Genomic DNA, 22,298 nt, shown 5'->3' with positions numbered 1-22,298 from the left:
ATGTTGTCTTCACACAGGATATTGTGTATAGGAACTCATTTTATCTTTATTGCTATAATGAAAATACAAGATACATGCCCATTTTATTTGCGTGTGAAAGAGGGTGAGAAATTAACAAACCGAACCACAAGAACACCACCATACATTCACAGTATGTCTATATCAATATCCAATGTGTATTATTAATACGGGAAACAATAAAATACCAGTGTACATTTTTAAACAATGGTTTCCTGAAGGGAGGTACAAACAGACTGCTTTCTCTAAAACCATGTAAATTACATTATTGACCCAATACATTATTCAACATTAATTATTTATAAATTTGCATCCTGTGCTATACATGTACATTTAATTGAATGGACGGGACTTGTGTAGTGACTCGATAAAAACAATTGAATGTTCCTTTATTTAATCATGGATAAAAACAAAAAGACCAGACCTCTTTTTTTGGTTCTGTTTGTGAACCTTTTTTCATTGAAATAGGTATTAAACATGTAACCATGTTAGTAATGTGTTTTCAATTTGAGATTTGTATTTGAAGAGAAAAGGACTAATGAATATGAGCGCAAATAATTTGTAAAGTGAAAAAGAGAAATCTTTTACAAAAATATATAAATACTGGAAATAAAATATTAAAAATTTGATAAAACTGAGGATGATAAGTACTTACAATAAATGATAAAAAGATGACGCATTGTATTAAAGAAACAAAATATGAAAACAAAATTTGACTAGAATGCAATCGTATTGTTCATGACAATTCTTAGCTGTGCGTTTTAAGTTTCAGTCTTCGCAAAATTTGAGTAGAAAATGCTTGTATTTGAATACAAAAATCCCCATTGTTTTAATTGCATTTTCTGAAAATAAGTTTTCAGCCTATAAAGATGCACTCTATAATACCTGCTCTTATGAGAATAATAAGCATATCAATGAAATGTACATCACCATCTGAATAGAAACGTTGCAAAAATTTAATGATATTTTCTTGACCTTTAAAAGATTGTAAAATTAAGGAATAATTTGTGAGATTTTTCATTTTATTCTTCAATTGACCATGTTTCCACAATAAAGATGTTCCATAAAAAGTCTTGCTCTTGAAATGCTCTTATATTGAAAATCATTCTAGAAATAAATTAAATGTCTGAACCAAAAGTTATTACTACCGGTACTGGTGATTTTCATGAACCATTGATGCTTTTGAAAGATTTCAATGCCTCATGATACCTGATTGTATTTCCTAAATAATGAACCATTCAAAATATATATTAATAATGACAATAACAATAATAATAATTTTGTTTACCCGGGTAAGCCTCATAAGCTTCAATGCTTTCTGATGGCCATGCAAGTATTATTACCCAGCGATTGCCAGGTACCAATTACATCTGGGTGGAGATTGGTGAATATAGATTAACGCCTTGTTAACAGACGTAAGTGCTGCTCTGGGATTTGAACCTTCAACCCATAGATTGAGAGTCACATGAATCAACCACTACACCACAACACCTCCACTAAAATGGTTCTTTTTCAATTATGTCAGTAGGCTACTCAAAACCATCTTCAAATCTATTATATCTTGGTCAATAACAGCTGATCATATACATTGTATACAACTTTCTACTTCATAATGGATGGATTTTTTTTCTCCTCATTTTGAAAAAAATAGCACATTACTATCATTTCCTATGAAAACAAACCAGTGGTAGAAAATATCACAAGTCTTAATGCTCAAACTTACGTTACATACTTATACTGTATTTACAAAAATATGAGTAAATATTTGTGTATATGTATCCTAAAAGAGTAAATATATTTATACATACAATATACAACATGTCTCTTCTACTACATTGTCATGACAATATAAAGACATTAACAATAGAAGTGGTGATTCACTATACAAACAACCAAACTCTGCCGGGCTCCTTTAGGAAAATAAAAACAGGATTTCTCAATGACGTTTATTTCCACAATTTGTGTTTTTAAACTGAACACTTCCCAAAAATCACATTGACATTTCCTTTCTGAAGGACAGATCATATAAGAACAATGTATCTTTATACCAGGTATCTTTTTTTTTGTTAGGTGATATTTACACCAGAGAGAAAAGGAAAACCAATTGTTAGTTGGTTAATATCAGTAAATGTGATCAAAAGTACAAGTCATGTACATGACACGCATGAATGAGTATCAGTACTACACTGTATGGTTTATCATATTTCAATTTTCAAATATTAAATATAGAATACCCTTCGACTGAAAATGTTAAACGGCCAAAGAACTTGTAATAACGGAATAATAATAGTGGAGTCTTGTATAACACTCATGTCTGGCACATTGCCACTCCTGGTGCTCCGTTATTATTGCTCCCGCCATTATAGCGCTCGAGCATTTTAAGGAATTGATTCCTGCCGGGTACCCATTTACTTCACCTGGGAGGAGTGTGGCAAGTGTAGATGAATGTCTTGCCAAAGGATATTAGTGCTGTGACAGGGATTCAAAGCCCATACCTTGTGGTTCACAATACAGAGACGTATCCACTGGACCACAGCACCTCTCCCAACTAATTAACTTTATAATAAAGGGCTACATCTACTAAAATGACATCTTCATATCGTATTCTTACAGCTTTATCTCTTACTTTCTCGTTTGCCATAGTTCATAAAAAGGTTTGTTTAACGAGAAAGCCTCAAAATGTTATCAATTGACTGGCATGCTGTAAGAAATACAGCCATAAAGAAATAAAAAAAAACCGAGAGAGCAAAATGAAATGTCATCATTCTTTGTAGCTTAAAAGAAAGTTGCTTATTAGCCACTGGAACGGCTAGCATGCCGGCTACACAGTTTTACTAACTTCATATTGCTGCCTATCTCAAGTGAGAGACAGTATATACAGCCCACTGGGGTAGACTAGCAACAACAAAATCACCTCTTTTTCTTGTATTTGCTCCACAAATTCGTAATACATCTAAACACCATCACAACAATGATCAAATCACTCACTGTTCCACATATTCACTTTATATTCGACTGACATGTCGTACATGATATATCTTGTTAATGTATCACAAAAAATTACAAGTGCAAAAATACAAATTGGTATACCAAATATGTCATTGTACATACATTATGTTATAATGGAAGGGATACATATTGAGGTTACAGTCTGTACAGATTACATAATCGCTTTATCTTCTAAAAGAAAGTGATAAATACTTTTTTTAATAGCTTTTTTAGAACTTTTCTAATTACATACTAATTATTAGCTACCGGTAAATATAAATTAATGAGTAATTTGGGGAGATGAAGAGGGTGTTTGGAAGAATCATGAGAAAGGAAAATGTGTATCATTTCTGAGGTAACTGGATGAAAGTTACTTGGTGACTTGAGTGCAACCTAGAACAAAGATTGCATTTTCTGAGCTGCTGATTTGATGAATTTTGATGGCATTAAGTTTAGAATGCACTCACTGTGTGAAAATGAATGCATTCTCTGGAGCAACATAGGCCTACAGTGTATTGAATGTGAATTATGCCATGGAAGCAATTAGATTGATGACATGATTGCATTCTCAAAGCTGCTAAACAAGTTTACTTTATGCACAACCATTGTAAAACATGATTGCATTCTGAGAGAGAACAATCATACATGATACTTTGAATGCAATTTGGCTGTTAAACATGATTGTATTCTCCAAGCTGCAGATTTTGGAATACTTAAGGCACAGCTAGAATACACTGATTCAGTGGACTGTAGCTAGTGCATTATTTGAGCTACAAATTGAAGATACACAAAGTATATCTTGTGCTAAGAGCAATCTTGCAATCATAGTTGCGTTCTTTGAATTGATGGTATTGATGCTACTTCACACACTGAGAACACTTTGATTGAATCATTTTCTTGACGATAATGAATTCAATTATTTGATCACCTGTGATATTAAAGTTAATATAGGTGCAATTGTGAATATATTTCAAAATCCAAATTTTTGTCCTTCTTCACAATGGTTATTCTTAACAGTTTTAAAACAATCAAGTTTTGTAAATAGGAATAGAAACTGTAGAAATGCACCCTGCCTCAATAGTGGTGATGTGTTAGCTAGAATGAATTAACCATCAAAATACTGTTACAAAAGAACTATCAAATTGTTTGCATGACTCAGTATGACGAATATGGTAAATTATTGGCTTATCTCTATTACAAAATTAAAGAGCAATTTTGCTGTTGTATTTTTCATTTTCTTTCTAGAGGTAGACATTTATGTAACTTAAACATCTTACAAATTACACATTGAAGGTACGGGTATTGTTTAAGAAATTATTAACATTTCTCTGCTTCATTGTTAATTATATATTTGTTTTCCTTCTTGTTACAAGATGTAAGAACATATACGTAAAATATTCATTCAGATACTTCTTTTATGAAACAGGGAAACAAATTTGTACTGCCCTGGTGTCCGTAGAAGACCCTGTACTAATGACTCATGAAACACGAGACGTAAAAAATGATCACTATTTCACACTATGATATACACATACAGTGATAGAAGAAAGATAGAAATAAGACTTTGGAAAATACATGTATTTACTCTCACTTTGTAAATGATAATGATAACAAGAGAGAGAGATGGATATGAAAGAAAACAGATAGGCATTATTACCCAAGTTTTCCTTTACATATGAGTTGTATCAGAACACTTGGGCATTAGGACAAGAGATCCCAATTTGAGTTGTTATATATGTGTGTATCTTTGTCCACAAACTACAGTATACTATGATCGTAATGAAAGCCACTGACAACAGGTCAAAACTGGTCGGACATTTGATGAAATCGGACTGCAATAAACTTGAGTCATATTAGAATCTTAGTATATCAACCACAAAGGGTGTTAGTAAATCCTATCTAACAGCTCAAAGATGAAGTATGTTAGTCCCTTCAAGCTTTACTAGCCAGCAAGGATTATTCTGATTTGCCTTTTTTTCTGAAAGCAGCCAGATTTGGGTGTACTTTGTTTAGTTTGCCTGCACAACTGACTATGGTATTAGCCAAAATATGCAGACAACATGTATATCAGAAATTGGTTTGGTATATCGACCATGAAAGGGGTGTTAGTAAAATCTATCTGATACCCATAGTTTTATGGTATGGGTCACTGACCTTTCCATCACATACAACTTCGAAAATCATCTGCTATATCATAATTTTGACATTTTAGAATTTGTGCACCTCACAATTATGACAAAATTTGATTGCAGCATTAAACGTACCGGTACTCTCTTTTGCATCATAACTTCTACGACAAGTTCGCTGCTGTGAACAAATTTTGATACAAGCTTTGTATGTCTTTGAGAAGTTGCCTATACATTAATGCTAGGAATAAAAATATACAAATGATTTGACTATGCCTCCATAGAAAATTCAAACATAACAAAAATTTGGGTTAACATTTCAAGACGAATCAATACAGAAAAAACTCTTTAAATGTAATTACTGATATAGAAAATTAACAATACATACTGTACATTGGTTTCTCCATCAATACTGATTTTCTGTGCAATGGAACTTTCCAGTTGATTTTACAATACAAGTAGACTTCCAACTGATGAAGAAACAATCTCCACTTGTACACCTTATCAATCCTACTTTCATTTCTGCCACAATATGAGGAAAAATAAGCTGGGACTAAAATATATCACTTGACCAACAATTAAATAATCTCAAGCATAATGTTGTGTTATGACTCCAGATGAAATTCTTTATTCTAAACCAGCAAATAAAGTCATTTTACCCCTGTATTGTGTTGCAGAAGATGCCCTTATTGAGGCCTCATGCCAAGTTATTATAACAGCCCACTGAATACGAATTGATTTTGGCATAAAATGCATTTTTTTCCCCAGAAATTTCAGACCACATGTTTTCTTAGCTTGAAATCCAGCTGGTTGAAGGAAAGTTTAATTTGTGGTAAAGTATGAATGAATCTTTCACATAAACTCTGTTAGCTTGTTTGAATTGGAAAAATAAACTTTCCACTTCTGAAAATTTGTGCTGCTTTCAAGAATTTTGTTTTGTTTAATGTGTCAAATTAATATCTTTGGAATATCCTTCTTTCTTCCTCACTCACTCACTCACTCACTCACACTAACACACACACACTCTCTCTCTCTCTCTCTCTCTCATTCTCTTTGCCTCACTCCTTTTCTCATTCTGCCATTCTTTACTCCCCTCTCTCTCTCTATCTCATTTCTCTCTCTTTCTTTCTTTCCCTTTCCTGCTCTCTCTCTTTTTAAAGTGGTTTTACTTTTCATACATTTAATCTTGTCACTAAAGCTCCGTACCTTCACATTTACCCACAATGCAATAATGGTCACATGATCATTATTTTCACATTTCCTTTCATTGTTGCTCCCTTCCTTGCACCTGGAAGTCTCCAAGGTTCTGCAAACTAAGTGATTTCAACTCATGCCTTTTAACGATATCTTGTTGCCATCAACAACAAAATTCCATCTTATTCTTCAAAGACTTGCCAAAATATATATATATATACATATATATCTATAGATATATATAATATATATATAAAAAAAGAAAACAGAAAAAATACAAATGTACACAAAAACTGCCTGTATTGGTATACAGGGGTAGGTATGGCTTGTAACAAGGGGCATAGTCTAGAATCCAGACTCCCAGTTGTCGCCATCTTTCTTCTCAATGTCGGCTACGGCGTTACCATCTCTCATCTCCGGCTTGCCGTTAGCAGTGTATTCAGTGTCCTTGCCACCTTCCAGCTCCATCTCGGCTTCCTGCATGCATTGCAAAGGTGAGAAATGGTTGAGGGTCTAACGTACATCTATAATATTTGTTTTCTTTGCAAATCGTGAATAAACCTGTTGTAATGCATTTATGTAAAAAAGAGAAGTTTTGACGAGCAAAGTATTGCACATGTAACATGCAATACACGTCAAACATGGCGAACTGCCAAGTGTTTGGTTGCAATAATTGTTCCTAACAAAAACCAAGGGGACATTGTTTCATCGGTTTCCAGACCAACATAATCCCAATGAAATATTCAAGCTATAAGTAGCAGCTCTGAAGGTGGAGAAATTTCTGGACAAAAAGTACAAGCATGACAGGGAAAACGATGTGATCTGCAGTGATCATTTTAAAGTTTATAGCAGGGAAACGTTAATATGCACGCAATAGTGGTCAAATCCGTGCGATATGTCCCAGAATGCATGGGCCTTGCGCAAACACAATGGCGACGTTCTGAAATTCTCAGAGTTGCGAAAGACAAAGGTTTCTGAAGAAGAGTAATGTCTTCCCTTTTGGCAAACGTATGATGTTTTATATTTTTCAGATACCGGTAATGTTTTAGATGGCCTACAAAATGAAATTAACATGAAGTTAGAGGTTGATTCCCCTTTAATGAAATATATACGTTACCTCTCTATCGATTGCCTCTAACTCCTTCTTAGAAAGATGATGCACAATGGCAGCTCCGTAAGAATCACCCACAACGTTGATAGATGTACGGCAACGATCCCTGTCAAATGTAAAAACAAAGACTGGTTGAGAAAGCTTCCATTAATTTTTTTTTCTTCAATCAATAGTTAAAGGGATAGAATGAGTTCTTGTTTAAGATCGCAAATGCCTTCAAAGTGCATGGTTATTGCTATTATTCTTATTTGAGACATTTTTAGTGCCCTTTTAGAACCTAAAATTGCTATGAAGCTAGACCCTAAAATGTGTGGATTTAGATTGAATACGATCATACCAATTCGGCTTCAGTTTCAAAAATATATGGTGACCGTTAATTAATCAATTAATTAATAATAACAATACAGTGCTAGCTGGTTGTGCATAATATAGGCAATTTTTGGCATTGGCTGAAATAAAACGTACAAGGTGCTGTATCGTTTTTCAATATATATTTTGTTTGTTTGTTGAATATACTACATGTGTATTTATAGAATGGAGATTCTAGTTACAATTTGCCAACATAACATTAATTTTAACAAATCTCCCATAGTTTTCTCAAGCCTCATAGGATATTCATTCTGTGTATTATCTATCTTTTGAAACAATGGTGGTATAACAGATGGGAGAAATCAATTCAATACTCCTATTTCAACAAATAAGAGGTCACATGTATGTGGGAAGTACAAATCTTATTAGGACATGGCTCATGTACCTCACATGCACACATTTCTTTTTCAGATAATTAGTCAAAGATAAATTTTAGTTCACTATGCTCAATTTCAAAATATGACATGATTAGGAAGAACTGGAAATGCCTTTCAAACTTTGCTTGTATTCCAGCGGAGAGTATTGGCTGGTGCCTGCCAAGGTCATCAATGGTCATATTGAGGGTTAGCATTTCTCATTGCTATTATAACATGGTTTCGATGGTTTGGAATGTGACTATTTTCACTCCGTCAAAACAAAGTTTGATCAGGTTTTTGTGTATTCATTTGGGCAGAACCTTAATGGGAAAAACTTCACCAACATAGCAATCTTAACTACATATACAAAAAAGAAAAACATTAAATCAATATACGACTATAAAACAAATGAAGATATTACAAACTTACAAGAACCAGTCGACGGTAAAAAGCAAACTGACGTCTTCGACAGGAAAGCCTGCAGCTGTAAGAACCAGGAGCATAGTGATGAGACCTGCACTGGGTACGCTGGCAGCTCCAACACTCGCTAGGGTTGCTGTTAAGCTATGGATAGAAGGAAAGAAGAAAGTCATTCACACGTTAAGAAAGTAACTCCTCCACATCTGAGGGGAAATATAGGAATCTTTCAAGGTCAAATTAGGAAGGCAGTGTCTTTTGTAAACTAAAAAGAGAAATTTTCAAGAGGAATATAAGGTTCATAACACTAGTCTGAAGGTCACAATAGAGGAACGATTCCTCCAAAATACATGTAGGAATGATCGGCAGCTACAGTGTACAAATTCATCTTAAACTTGGGCAAAGGCGATCTTCACATTTGGATGAGCAACCCAACAAATTGAAGACGATACTATCATTCATCATCCAAATAAAACTTACAGTAGTTTCTCTTGGTTTACATTGGAGCTTGCCAAAATGGATGACTTTTCTTTTTGTTCCAAAATAAATCAATCACTTCAATCAGCTATGAGTAATGACATCTTTGGGTCTGACAGCTTGCCTCAATCTTGTACACAACTTGAAAGATTTAAAACCATTATTAATGCATTACATTGAGCTGCTGATTGAGTCGACCTTACCTAATTGTGATGATTTTGCCAATGGTCAAAGTATAGCCATTGAGCTGACCGATAAAGATAGTTGCTACTGCTTCGTAGAGTGCAGTACCGTCCATGTTAACTGTTGCTCCAATGGGCAGCACAAATCGAGTCACCCTCTTGTCAATACCTAGGTTCTCCTCCAGGCAACGGAATGTGACTGGGAGAGTCGCAGAGCTGTAAAGAAGGGCAACAGCACCGTTATCTTATTATACAGAGCGGTTGATACGGGTATGGGCAACATTTTGAAGTTAGGCTCAATAACTTTTTGGTTCAGAGCCATGATAATATGAAAGTGCAAAACTTTCTGCATTTTTTTTGCATCTATTTTTCCCCCATATATTTAAAAACAAACATACTATTTTTAACCATATACAGATTGGTACAAGGTATTTTCGAAAGGTAAATGACCTAATTGGCAATATGATAAAAAGTTCAAAATCACTTTTTTGCAAAACAAATTGTAGTTCTTTTATAAATGTAATGCTTCCTGGGAGAAATTTCAATAGTTGAAACATATTTGTGGCTTACATTGTAGTTCATTGATCCCTTTTGAATATCGTTTTCATCCCTGTTTATTCTTAAAGCGGGACTGCACTACTACTAGCTACAATGTACTTGCACCCTCTGTATAGCCAACAATGCCTAAGTGGTGGCCGTTGGTCCCACCATGATCCCCTTTTTCTTATGTTAAAGATAAACTTGAGTTCTGGTAAAAAAAAGAAAATGAATTCTCACAGAATCTAACAAAACTTACACTGAATGTTCAAGATTACAAATAAATGTCATGTGCCAAACAATTTTGGAATAAAATGTATACTGGCTGAGGAATGAGCATAGAAAGATAAGAAAATCAGGGTAGTACTAGCCCCGACACCATGTGTGTTGTCCCATATATATATCTTTCTGTGTAAGTGATTGTTACTTTACCAAGACTCTGCCAAATTTATGATGATTTTGATGACTCCAGAACCTTGCATTACACACCATTACTTACATGCTACATGATCAACTTTTCTGATCCATTCCACACCTTTTCTTTCACAATGCAATCGCATTACCAGAACTCAAGTTTATCTTTAATTGAGAGCTGATTTGATGAGATAACCACCTGTCAATGAACACACATGAAAAGTCTAATCCTTCCTGGACAAACTAGTGCAGACAGGCTTTAAGATCTATGTACATTTTTCAGTCACATGATACTTTATTAGGAAAGATAAACAGGGATCGTTGTTGCCAATTTGAAGAAACGAAAGCTGACTGATTGAGCTGTTAAAGCCCCACCGCACTAGTTCGGCCAGGAGGGATTAGACCTCCCTGCAAGGTCAATGACAGGTGGATATCTCATTAAATTAGCTACCAATTAACATAAGAAAAAGGGGATCATGGGGGGACCAATGGTCACCGATTAGGCATTGTTTGCTATATCTAGAGGGCGCAAGTATAGCTATAAGTAGTGCAGAGGGGCTTTAAAAGATCTGCCTGTCTGCCTATGGAGTCTTAGTTACCTAGAGGATGTAGCGAGAGCAGTGAGCCAAGCCTGTAGGAGACCTCTGAAGAATGTGAAGGGATTCTTGCGAGTGATGGTGAAGTATATGGTCATGAGACAGGCCAGATGGATGACCAACCCTAGCAGGACGGTCACCATGTAGAGACCCAGGTTAGAGAAGACCATAGCAGGGTTGTCCATATCAAGGATCTTAGCACAGATCAGGCTCATGATGCCAATAGGTGAGTACCTGCATGATAAGAAGAGTTGGTGGCAACTAGAGATTACAATAGATCCAGCATAGATTATGTTCTTGCTCATGATGCCAATAGGTGAGTACCTGCATGATAAGAAGAGTTGGTGGCAACTAGAGATTACAATAGATCCAGCATAGATTATGTTCTTGCTCATGATGCCAATAGGTGAGTACCTGCATGATAAGAAGAGTTGGTGGCAACTAGAGATTACAATAGATCCAGCATAGATTATGTTCTTGCTCATGATGCCAATAGGTGAGTACCTGTGAAGAAGAGTTAAAGGCAACTAGAGATTACAATAGATCCAGCATAGATTTTGTTCTTGCCGAGGTGCAGGCTACTGATGGCGAAGGGTGAATACATAACACAGGGCTCAACACTAACAGATGCCCGGGACAAATTATGGATGCCCCAAATCTAGGTCTGGACCCCAACATTCCAAAATAGGGCTTAATGCATACAGACCCCAACATTTTGATCTGAACCCTTAGTGAACAAGTCAGTGTGAAGCCCTGCATAGCGGACTAAAGATTTTCAATGGCCAGAATCATGGCACAGATAAGGAGAGTACCTAATAAGAATAGAAGGATGCTGGCTGTAGAGGTTATAACAGACCTGCGAATTATAACCAGGGGGGTGTTTCACAAAGCCTTTTTTTTTCAATGTCAAATGACAAAAATCAGTGACAAATCTGCCAATAACCAATCATGCATCTTTTTTACTACTAAATTCCCCTAAGCTACATGTACCTAAGAAGGACTTCTTTAATCAGAAAATGAAGTAGCTTGTTAGCTTGACCTACCACATAATGATGTTGACCATCTGCATGGTGAGGTCAGAGAGGATGTCAAAGAACTGGACCATAACACGACCACGCTCTCCCATCTGTCCCAGAAGAATACCAAAAAAGATGCAGAAAGCGATGATTCCTGAAATTGGAAAGAACAAGGAAGATAATTCCACAGGTAAGTCAGGTGACATATGAATTTGATTTCTTGAGCTGGAAGAGAATCACAATTATATACAGCGACAATGTTTCATTTTTTTCTTCTCAATATCGAAAATCTGAGGTCTCATTTTGGGGCCCTTTTCTCTTCGGTTACTTGAAACTTGCAAGCACATTCCGTTTATCCATGCTGTAAAAAAAAAGAAGTCTTTTTCAGTCTTTGCCCTATATGTGGAAAATTAAGGCATAATTCATATTGACCTACATGCAAACCCATAAAACTTGGGTGTTCTGGTCTTCAGAGTAATGAAGAAAACCTTTAAAAAGTGAGAGACCCCTCCCCCTTTCCTTTTATTTTTATTCAATATTTCTTTAGCTTGTCACACAATTTTGTAAAAGTCTCTTCCTAAATGCATGGCAGTACCCCCCCCCCCTCCCCCCCTCCACAAAAAAGATAAAAAAATGATCTCTGACAATACCTTTTTTCTCATTTATTGAGAAAAGGAGAGAAAAATGCCAGAAAATAAGTTAGACAGAGGAGGGAGAGAGAGAAAGAAAGAAAGAGAGAGAGAGAGAGAGAGAGAGAGAGAGAGGGGGGGGGGGGGAGGACTCAATAATGAAAGATACTTTTTGAAGGTTTTCTTTGCACAATTAGGACAAAAAAGTACAGGGATCCTTCAAGTGGAATTACTACTCTAGTCAAGGAAGACTTATGTCTTCCTTGACTAGAGTGAATTGTAGCAATCAAGAACCAACAGGTTCCCACCAAAAGTATCCAGAAACCCGGAGAAAGAAAGAACATTCTCCATGACCTTTAACCTCAAGCTTCCACAGATAATTGGCCGTCTGCTTGGGGTTAGCTGCCAATCAGAAACAAATTTTCCATCCTCCAATGGACCAGCGGCTCTTAAACTTAGCCTGGCTCCCTTCACATGAGGCTGAGTGAACCATTATCAATCACATTCCAACATGTCTATTATGTTTATTACAAGATATGAGAATAGTTCAAGTTATGGTTATTTTCTCAAAAACAATGATATGCCATTTGTTTAACTTAACTACTTTTTAACCAAGTTAAATGTATATAAAAGCAGTGTTTAAACTATGGTTCTCTTCTCTATTGTATGCAATGTAAACAAAGGCCTGTATTCATCAAAACTACCTACGATGAACATGTAAATGCAATGGCTATTACACATGTAAAACTTCTTATTTACAAAAGAGTACATCTGGGCCTTGTCTTATAAAGAGTTGATATTAATCGCAACTATGTACATAAGAAGATGTGAGACTGCAAACTTACGATTGATAGGACTTGCAATTGATTTGATCAATCGCAACTCTTTACTAAGATGGGGCCTTGGTCAATTTAACCCATAGCTTTAATGTGAACAGGCTAATTTATCGATTGCGCCTCGGCAAAAATGGAAATACAGCAGTGGACAGTTTAAAAATCATTTAACTCCCCTTTTCAGACCACCAAAATTCTTTGTATAGCTATACCAGAATCATAGATAGCTACAGCTAGTTATATAGTATAAAGAAACGTATAAAGAAACGCCAGTTTGGGCATCGTTTCGAAAGAAAAATCGATGAAGAATCAGCATTCCCTTCTAGTCTAAATGTTGTATTAGTATGAAAGTTGTATAACTGGATGGGGCTTAACATTACCCCGTACTCATGACTGTCGTATAAACTGACAATGTCAAAAACTAGTTTCTTTGTACAATGTTGTTACTGAATCTTTACGCTCCTTTAGGTTTATACGATGATTCTTTAAAAGATTTTCTTTTATAAATGTAATATATATAGTCTGGACAGGACATGCCAATTTATATATGAATCTGTTTAGTTAAGGCAAGCATAAAATGGACATTCAATAAATCTTCCTCCCCCCCCCCCCCCCCCTCCCTCTCCCCTATATTTGCTGCTGGTTTGCAAGTCCAATATTTCTTGAGGGGAAAGACGAATGTTGATTGGCCATCGCCCGGTGTAGTCTTCTTGTAGTCATTAGTTTCTATTACATTACCTAAGTCAAACCTGGCTTTTCAAAGCTCAATAATTTATGAAACGCTACATACATATTTAATGTAATTCCTGACCAAAATATTGAGAAAACAATAAGGACTACATCATGAAATGTAAAAGTAGAAATTTATTTATGATGGTTGCATCATGACTGCTTTTTAGATTATTCATGTAAAGCACATTCGTTCTTTCTTCAACTTGAGCACAAGTAATCTCTATCAGTGCACATTGCATTCAAAGAAATAGATTCTAGTAGGTGCTACCCCTGGGTCAAGAGAGTGAGAAAGAAATTAGGTATGTCTTGTAAACAAACATAAGTGTCTTGTCGAAGAACATTAGTGGCTTAGTGCCCTGTTGCCCACGGATCGGGCCATGACCTTTGGATTTCTGAATATGTGATGGCCAAGGGAAGTAAAAAAAAAGAGAGAAGAAGAAATAAATAATTTCATGTCAACATGGAGCTGACTGGCTGGTACTGATGGACATCCATTTGAATGCTTCACATGCAGAGCTTGAGCACAATGACACCTCTATCATCACTTCCCTGCAAGGCTATCAATGAACCAATTTACCAAATGTCACGAAAACACCTCATTTCCAAATCAAATACAGAAAATTACTTAACAAGATTGCCAATTTGGACAAACGCAAGGTGCTGAAGTAAAACATCACCAGCAAACTTTCTCAGGGTATGATGACCTTTGACCCCCTAACATCCTGGTTTGTCTACCTCCTCTTAGATGAAAAGAGGACATGTGAACTCTAGGTTCATGACTTTAAAGATACTATGTCCCTTTTGCAGCCAACCTCAAATGCTGTAGAACTTTGCAGGAATTATGAATATGTCATGTATGTCCTATCTGTGAAATTTAAATGTTAACAGTGTCCGAATATTCAAGTTATGCAAGGAGACCCGTTTACTTGCTAGACTTCACTGTCAGACACTATTGAGTGACTGACTGGCTGTTTTCCTTCTTTGGTAATAACATACATAAACTGAGCTGTAAAGGGTACATGAGCATTTGTCTACATCAATAACCCACTTCTTGTAATGGCCAAAATTAAACTGATTGAATCTTTGCACAGCATAAAACGTACAACCATGCGGTACAATGGTCTGAAAATCAAGACTATTACTTATTGGCTCTATAGCTCCTAAGTCCATTTGACAACTAATAGTCATTATTTTCCAACTTAAAGACATTTTCAAGCCCCCCCCCCCTTTTTAAGGGAAGTTCTAAATTAGTATTATCTTTCAAATACCGTTGGGAATTAACCTTTTCATTTTTTGGCCTGCAAATGGGACATAGTACCTTTAAAGGCAATCAGAAGTTTGTTAATGAGTTTTATCAATTTAGACTACCCTTCCCATATTTTGTTATCTATTCAAATGATTGATGTCACTGCTAGAAATTACCTTAAGGGATATTCAAAATACAAGAAGTGATTCAATTTGATGTCATGATTATTAAGAATGACTTGAATAATTTCATTGCAGAGTAGAAAGATCTTTTCATGCAAACGATTCCAGACTAATATGTATAGTAAATAAAAATAAGGGTGACAAACAAAAACAGGACAAGGTGGTGAAGATAAAGGGATGGTAATTTTTTAGCCAATGGTGTTGGTGATGATGGTAGCTGGTGGTAGGTGGTGGTAGTGGTGGTAGTAGTAGTAGTGAATTTGGTGGTGGTATTGGTAGTGGTGAGGATGGTGGTGTAAGTCATATTGAGGGTGTGGTTGTGGCCATGGTGTTGGTGGTAGTGGTGGTGGTGGTATTGATGATCGTGGTGGTGGTGGTGGTTTAGTTGTGGTGATGCATGATGGTGGTTATGATGATGATGGTTGTGTTGGAAGTGTTTGCTGCTGCTCATGGTAAAGTTGCTGGTGTTGGGTCTGTGTTTGGGCATCTTTAATCCTGATCTATTACCAAATCTTCTACAGAATAACTTTCTTCATGAAGAATAAGTATCATGTAGCGTAGCAAACAGTGAGTAGCAAACAGTGTGTGGTCACCAGATTCCCTGACACACATCTATCTGAACCTGATCTTGAGTTATTTAGAAGGCCAAATCAAAACCATGTAAGGAACACTTGATGACCTACTTTGGATATCCCCAGGTAAAAAAAGGTAGAGCAAGAGAAAGAGAAAGAGAAAGAGAAAGAGAGATAGGAGAGCAGAGCAGACTGAGAGGAGAGAGGGAGAGGGGAAAGCAGAGAAAGAGAGAGAAAAAGAAAGAGGAAGAGAAAGTGGAAAGAAAGGGGGAGAGAAAGAGAGAAAGGGGAGAGAGAGAGAGAGAGAGCACAGTAGACAATAGTCATACATACATGTACACTATTAAGGAAGAGGTCACCACTTATTCAATAAAAAAAGAGCTTTGAATGAAAAGAAATCTGGCTCAGACCACAAAATAACCAGATTGTAACATGCTTTAAGAAAAGAAACACGCCTTTAGCCGCAAAGGTAGATAGGTTTCCATACACCCTTGGATATTTTTGACATTGCGGTCAGGTTTCAATCTTTAAGAAGTACTTTTTTGTGGTGAGACCTGCCCCGAAACCGCAAGGCCAGAACCAGATGTTTGGTGAGAAAACAGTGGATTGTTGGCTCTGTGTCTGTGTGTATCGCCGGCACAATGCAAGCATGTGAAAAGGCTATTCAGAGTGGTGAGAAAAGTTGGGCGATCAAACTTTTCCACATGGTGCTCCGCCCAAACGGAGCATCAGTCTCTACAAACTTGGATTTGGTTCCACATACATGTATAACATCTATATGTACGTGCAGCACTAGGGATGAATGCACATACTCAGAACTGCCAACCTTGTGCGACCAAAAAAAGGAATTCATTAAAACGAAACTTACAACCGCTAGCGACACACTTCCAACCTTTGTAACATAGTTAAAATTTACTGTTACTTTGTATATTTGTATATTTCATATTGCGAAATAAAATTGAATTGAATTGAATTGTGTTAATTGGGTCAATTAACTCCTAAATCATTTTTTTAAATGTTAAGAATGAAGCTTTATTTGAAAGGAATAAAGTAGATGAGTTCTTACCAAGTACGTTCATGCCATTCTTGAATCCCTGCTTGCGAACGATTTCTGTACCGACGGTGATGTATTCATATGTGACATTCACAGGACCTGTAACATTATCTGCAGCGACTCCGCTGTAGGAAAGTGTGGAGTTTAAAAGCGTGCTATTAACAAGCCTTTTCTCAATAACGTCTGCGTCTTCCTGATATGTTTGTGTCTGATATGAAAGAAAAGAGAGGAATACAAATGAAATTATTTGTCAGGTGTATGAAACATTTACCAGATTTTTAGTAGAATGTCATTTTGGCAATTATACATCCACTTATACATTACATACATGCACTGATTTGTTGGCAATGTTATCCTTGCTCAAAATTCAAATTTCATCAAAATTCAGAGTATTTCATGGATGCTCATCTAATATGCATCAGAAACTTGGGTATTAGTAGGAACTTGCAGCAAAACAAAATAGCTAAACTACATGTACAATTTGAAGTCTGAATAGACTATTCCATTATATTTAAGCTAACGTTCATTAAAGGCAACAGGCATAGATCATTCTATCTTCAGACTAAAATCGACAAGATTTAAAAAAACAACAGATCAACATTAGGCGGAAGGACAAATCTTCCTTGGAATGTTCTGTGAAAGTGGTAAATAACTGATTATCATAAATCATACCTGTTGGAAGCAAGCTTGCACCAAATTTGTTGGGAAGAAATTCCTGTAAAAAAAAAGCAAAGAACAAAAACAGAATAAGAATAATGAATAATCCTACCAGGTACCCATTAATCTAACCTGGGCGGAGTGGAGCAAATGGTTATTTAAATAGAATTTCATTTTGTGCCAACAGTTTGTGTCTACAGACTATATACGTGAGCTGAGAGATTGTTTTGGATTGTGAAAAGAGAGAAGTTATGTATTTGGGCAGTAATACAGATGAGAGGAAATGGGCTATATCCCACCCCCATCCATCAAGCACTATCTATCATTGTCTATTCACAGGAGAATACATCCTAACATCAATACTGGTATATGTCATCTTCTTCTTTTCATTGGAGGGAGGGAGGGGAGAGAGAGAGAGATAGATATAGTTAGAGAGAAAAGGAGAGAGAAAAGGAGAGAAAAAAGGAGAGAGAGAGAGAGGGGTAGAGAGAGGGAGAAAGAGAAATACAAACCATAGCAAAATAACACTGAGTTCCTATAGGCAATCTTTGTATTCAGATGTTCATATCTCAGCCAATACTTACATATTCAGTTGGTTTTTGACATTTGGACATTATTTTTGATGCTCTTTCAGAAAATGAAGAAAAAATTGAGAAATTCTAAAAATTGAATTTTTTGATGACGTCACACTTCACCACTCTATTTTGATACAATCTAAGTGAAATTTTGCCATCAAATTTTTGGCAAATTTGGGGCTTCGAACACTTTATTTTTAGAGGGGCTTTAATACCAGATATGCAAATTGAATAGGATAATCCAAAAACATAGAGTAAAGCATGTCATTACTTTTATATCACTCGCCTTTCGCTAAATACAGCTCAGAAAAATGAAATACAAAAAATGTGATTATGAAATTATGAAGAAGAAAAAAATTGTGGAAAAAAGAAGGACTATACCAAAATGACCTGTTTCCATGGCTGGAAAGTACAATTACATGCCTCATAGCACTTTGCCTTGCCTCAGGCCATTACCTGTATGCAATTGGGATTATGTATTACCATGATTAAAATTGTGACTTGTATTCTCTACATTATGGCAATGTGAGCGCAGAATTGTATTTTCTATTGTGTTGAAATCAACTTGGTAGCATACAATGGTATTATTGTAGAGGAAGAATGCACTATGCAAACTTGTCAAAGGCAGCTTGAATGAATGATGCCCTTCCTGGTTTTGTCCATGACAAATAGAATTGAGTAAATGTGCTTGGACTTTGACTTTGACAGCAGACATGCTGAAGGGGAAAGAGGAGTGAGAGAGGAAGAGAGAGGGGGAGGGAGAGAGAGAGGGGAGGGAGAGAGAGAGGGGGAGGGAGAGAGAGGGGAGGGAGAGAGAGGGGAGGGAGAGAGAGGGAGAGGAAGGGAGAGAGAGGGGGAGGAAGGGAGAGAGGGAGAAAGAGAGGGGAGAAAGAGAGGGAGAGAGAGAGAGAGAGAGAGAGAGAGAGACTATGAGAAATCGAGTGAGGGAAAATCATGAAAAGGGAAAAGGAAAAGGAAGTATTGAGAAAATGAATGTGTGTTTATGTGTGATGTGAGTATGTGGGTGTGGGGGAGGGGTAGAGGGGGAGAGGGGGAGAGGGGAGAGGGGGAGAGGGGAGAGGGGGAGGGAAAGAAAAAGAAAAGAAGAGAGACCTTTAGAAAACATTCAAAAGAACAGGGAGATAAATGGAGTGACCAATGTGGAGGATATGGATGGCGAGAAGAAAGGGACATATACAACAGCCATGGGTGAGAGGAGTAAAAAGCAGGCGAAAACAAAAATATCAATAATCTCCTGGTTGGGGCAGGCCTTAATTCTTAGTATTTAAAAAGTGGCAAACTCTTTTAAAAAGCAATAAGAACAGAAAGGCAGCTTTTAAAAAAGAGAGGAAATGAACTGGGTCAATATTATGACAAATGTGCAGTTTCCCTTTTTTTTTAATAAAGCAGAGAATAATGTTACGGGAATTTTCAATTTCTTCTTAAACAAAAAGTAATAGCTCTTTCAGAAAACCATGAGAAAAAAGGATTTTGTTTATCTTTACTTCACTGTTTAACATGCTAATAATAGAGAGATGATAGTAAAGAAAGAGAGAGGGGAAGAAAGAGAGAGGGAGAGGGGAAACTTTTTGCAATGTTTTTTTTTTTATATTGTGTTAATGGGTAGCTGCCTAGCAACTTCCAACAAAAATCTCATTGTGAGACAAACTGACAGCTTTTGTTTGCTGTGTAAATGGCCCTTTTGAGTTGACTTATACCAGTAAGTGATCAAACCGACATTTCCCACAATCTGTCCAAAGATCTTTATCATATCAATGAATGGGTTCCTAGATTGGGATTCAGTCACCAAGCAAAACTTAAAGATGAAGTTGAGTTCTGGTCATGCGATTGCATTGTGAAAGAAACTGTGTGGAACCGACCAGAAAAGGTTGATCATCTAGCATATAAGAATTTGTGTGTATTGCAAGGTTCTGGAATCATCAAAATGATAAGAAATTTGGCCAAGACTTGGTAAAATTACAAACACTGTACACAGAAAGATGTATATGGGACTACAGTACACGTGGCGTAAAAAGCCGGCCCCCGATTTTTACGATGTTACATGCATATTTAGAATAAGAAGGCATTTGAAGAGCCATGCTTTTCAGGGAACATGTCTTATCTGATGTTCTTCCACACTTGCATAATAAGAATGAGTAACGCTCACAAATTATTTTTCACCTCTTCCCAGAACTTAACCTTCTCTTTAAATCTTGGTAAAGTTTATTCTCTAAATCAGAAACGAAATGTGAAAAGAAAATTGTAACAAAGACTCATCTTAATAGAACAAATTCTTGTGATTGTTTTTGTGATAGCTATTTCAAAATGGGCAAGGGAATTTTTTCTATTTTTTAAAAAATTTCATAAACCTCCACTTTCTACTTTAGCCTATGTCGACTAAGTTGACCTCTTCTCTGAATTTAATCATAGTGTATTAAAGTCATTTAACAGATGGACTGCAAAATACATTAATCTCATCATCATTCATGACTTTGTTCCATATGAGCTCATGTGCATATCATGGTAAATGAGTGCTTAATGATGTATAGATATTAAGAAAAAATATTGAGATTTTATGACTTAAAATCAAAGTTCCAACTCACAAAGACACTGTGTCATGCAGGGTCTAAACTTCTAGGGATCTCTTCTTAAAGAACATTTAACTCCATGGATATTTTCTGTTGACACGTTTTCAAAAAACTTTTAGGAAATCATACATATATTATGTTTGTTTGGACCTAAATTCCAAAGGCCTCAATTTATTTTGATGGTTGAGGGGGGGGGGGGGGGACAGGGAATGGATTTTTTTGGATATCATTTTGGTGAGTTGTAGAAATAGGGTTAACATGTCAAAGGGCAATTAACCCAACAAAGTCAGAATGACCTCAAAATTGATTTATTATTCCATAAAGATAAATTGTATACAGTAGACATCCTTGTTCTGGACTATTATAAATCAAACATGACCCAGTTCTTTTGGAACGTCCATATTAATTCTTTCTTTACTTGCAGTGAAGGGAACCTGGACTACCGCATTGTCTGGAGTATAGGATACAGACACTGTGGATAAATAAACTTTGTATCTTCTCAGAACAATCTAAACTAAGGGTCATAGAAATTTACAAAAACATTTTGAGAAGGTATACATGTATGTAAACATAATCTGTGAAGAATAAATGTCCTGGGAATTTTTCACAACTTTTGGGGGACACTTAATTCTAGGTAAAGCATGTCTTCTGGAAGTCTCCATTTTTTAAAATCTTTCATGTGAATGTTCCTTAAAATGATGTTTGTCAGGGTTCAATGTTCAGCGTCATGCTCAATTTACCGTCAGGAATCATTTGGTGAGTACATGAGATTAGTAACGACAATGCTTGTTTGATAGCCAGAAGCATGTGTATAGTTCGCACGTCATGTTGAGTCACGCTTGTTTTAAATCTAAGTCTTAAGAATTCTGGGTTCTCTTTGAGTCTGTCAAACATAAATACAAGCTAGCCAAAGGTAAGAAAAATCAGCTTAAAGAATATGTTTCTCCCCCCCCCCCCCCCCTCTTTCTCTTTCTGTCTTCCCCCTCTCTCTCTCTCTCTCTCTCTCTCCCTCTCTCTCTCTCTCTATCTCTTTCTCTCTCTTTCTCTCTCAGGCCCATTTAACCCTTCTAGTCTAATGACTTCCATATTTCACAATGTCACCTCTAACAACAAATGATATTCTTTGTGAGTGCCCTTCTTGCACCAACTGACAAAGAGTATTATCTGTTAGGAGCAGAAGGGTATTATCTCTGTGTACAATTAAAAGTTAACGTCTTCCTGGATCAAAACAGAAAATATCAATACGACTATCTTTGTTAGCCCGAGCTGGCCAAATAGCCCGCTATTTCTGATCGGGGAAATTCGCCAGATCAGGAAATAGCTGGCTATTTGGCAAGCGACCATGCAAATAGCGGGCTATTTGGTCGGGAAATCTTCCCAAGATATCTTGGGCTATTTGTGGACTGTCTTCACCAGCCCAAAGACTCGC

At 36.4% G+C, this 22,298-nt stretch overlaps 1 protein-coding gene across 4 annotated transcripts in view; it reads right to left on the bottom strand.

The window, feature by feature from the left end:
* Positions 1–3: 3 nt before the first annotated feature.
* The window catches only part of LOC115918008 (excitatory amino acid transporter-like), a 63,461-nt gene continuing 41,166 nt past the window's right edge, over positions 4–22,298 (bottom strand). For all 4 annotated transcript variants that reach the window (XM_030989703.1, XM_030989714.1, XM_030989708.1 and 1 more), the window contains exons 5-12: positions 17,722–17,764; positions 17,062–17,257; positions 11,829–11,955; positions 10,789–11,019; positions 9,260–9,454; positions 8,592–8,726; positions 7,444–7,543; positions 4–6,803 (exon numbers count right to left, since the gene is read on the bottom strand). In XM_030989703.1, the coding sequence (XP_030845563.1) occupies positions 6,672–6,803; positions 7,444–7,543; positions 8,592–8,726; positions 9,260–9,454; positions 10,789–11,019; positions 11,829–11,955; positions 17,062–17,257; positions 17,722–17,764 (1,159 nt within the window). In that variant the 3' untranslated portion in view covers positions 4–6,671. The remainder of the gene's footprint in view (positions 6,804–7,443; positions 7,544–8,591; positions 8,727–9,259; positions 9,455–10,788; positions 11,020–11,828; positions 11,956–17,061; positions 17,258–17,721; positions 17,765–22,298) is intronic.

The sequence above is a fragment of the Strongylocentrotus purpuratus genome, unplaced genomic scaffold, assembly GCF_000002235.5.
Source record: "Strongylocentrotus purpuratus isolate Spur 01 unplaced genomic scaffold, Spur_5.0 spur5_contig_842, whole genome shotgun sequence".
Taxonomy (NCBI): domain Eukaryota; kingdom Metazoa; phylum Echinodermata; class Echinoidea; order Camarodonta; family Strongylocentrotidae; genus Strongylocentrotus; species Strongylocentrotus purpuratus.
This window is presented reverse-complemented; position numbering and strand designations above follow the sequence as displayed.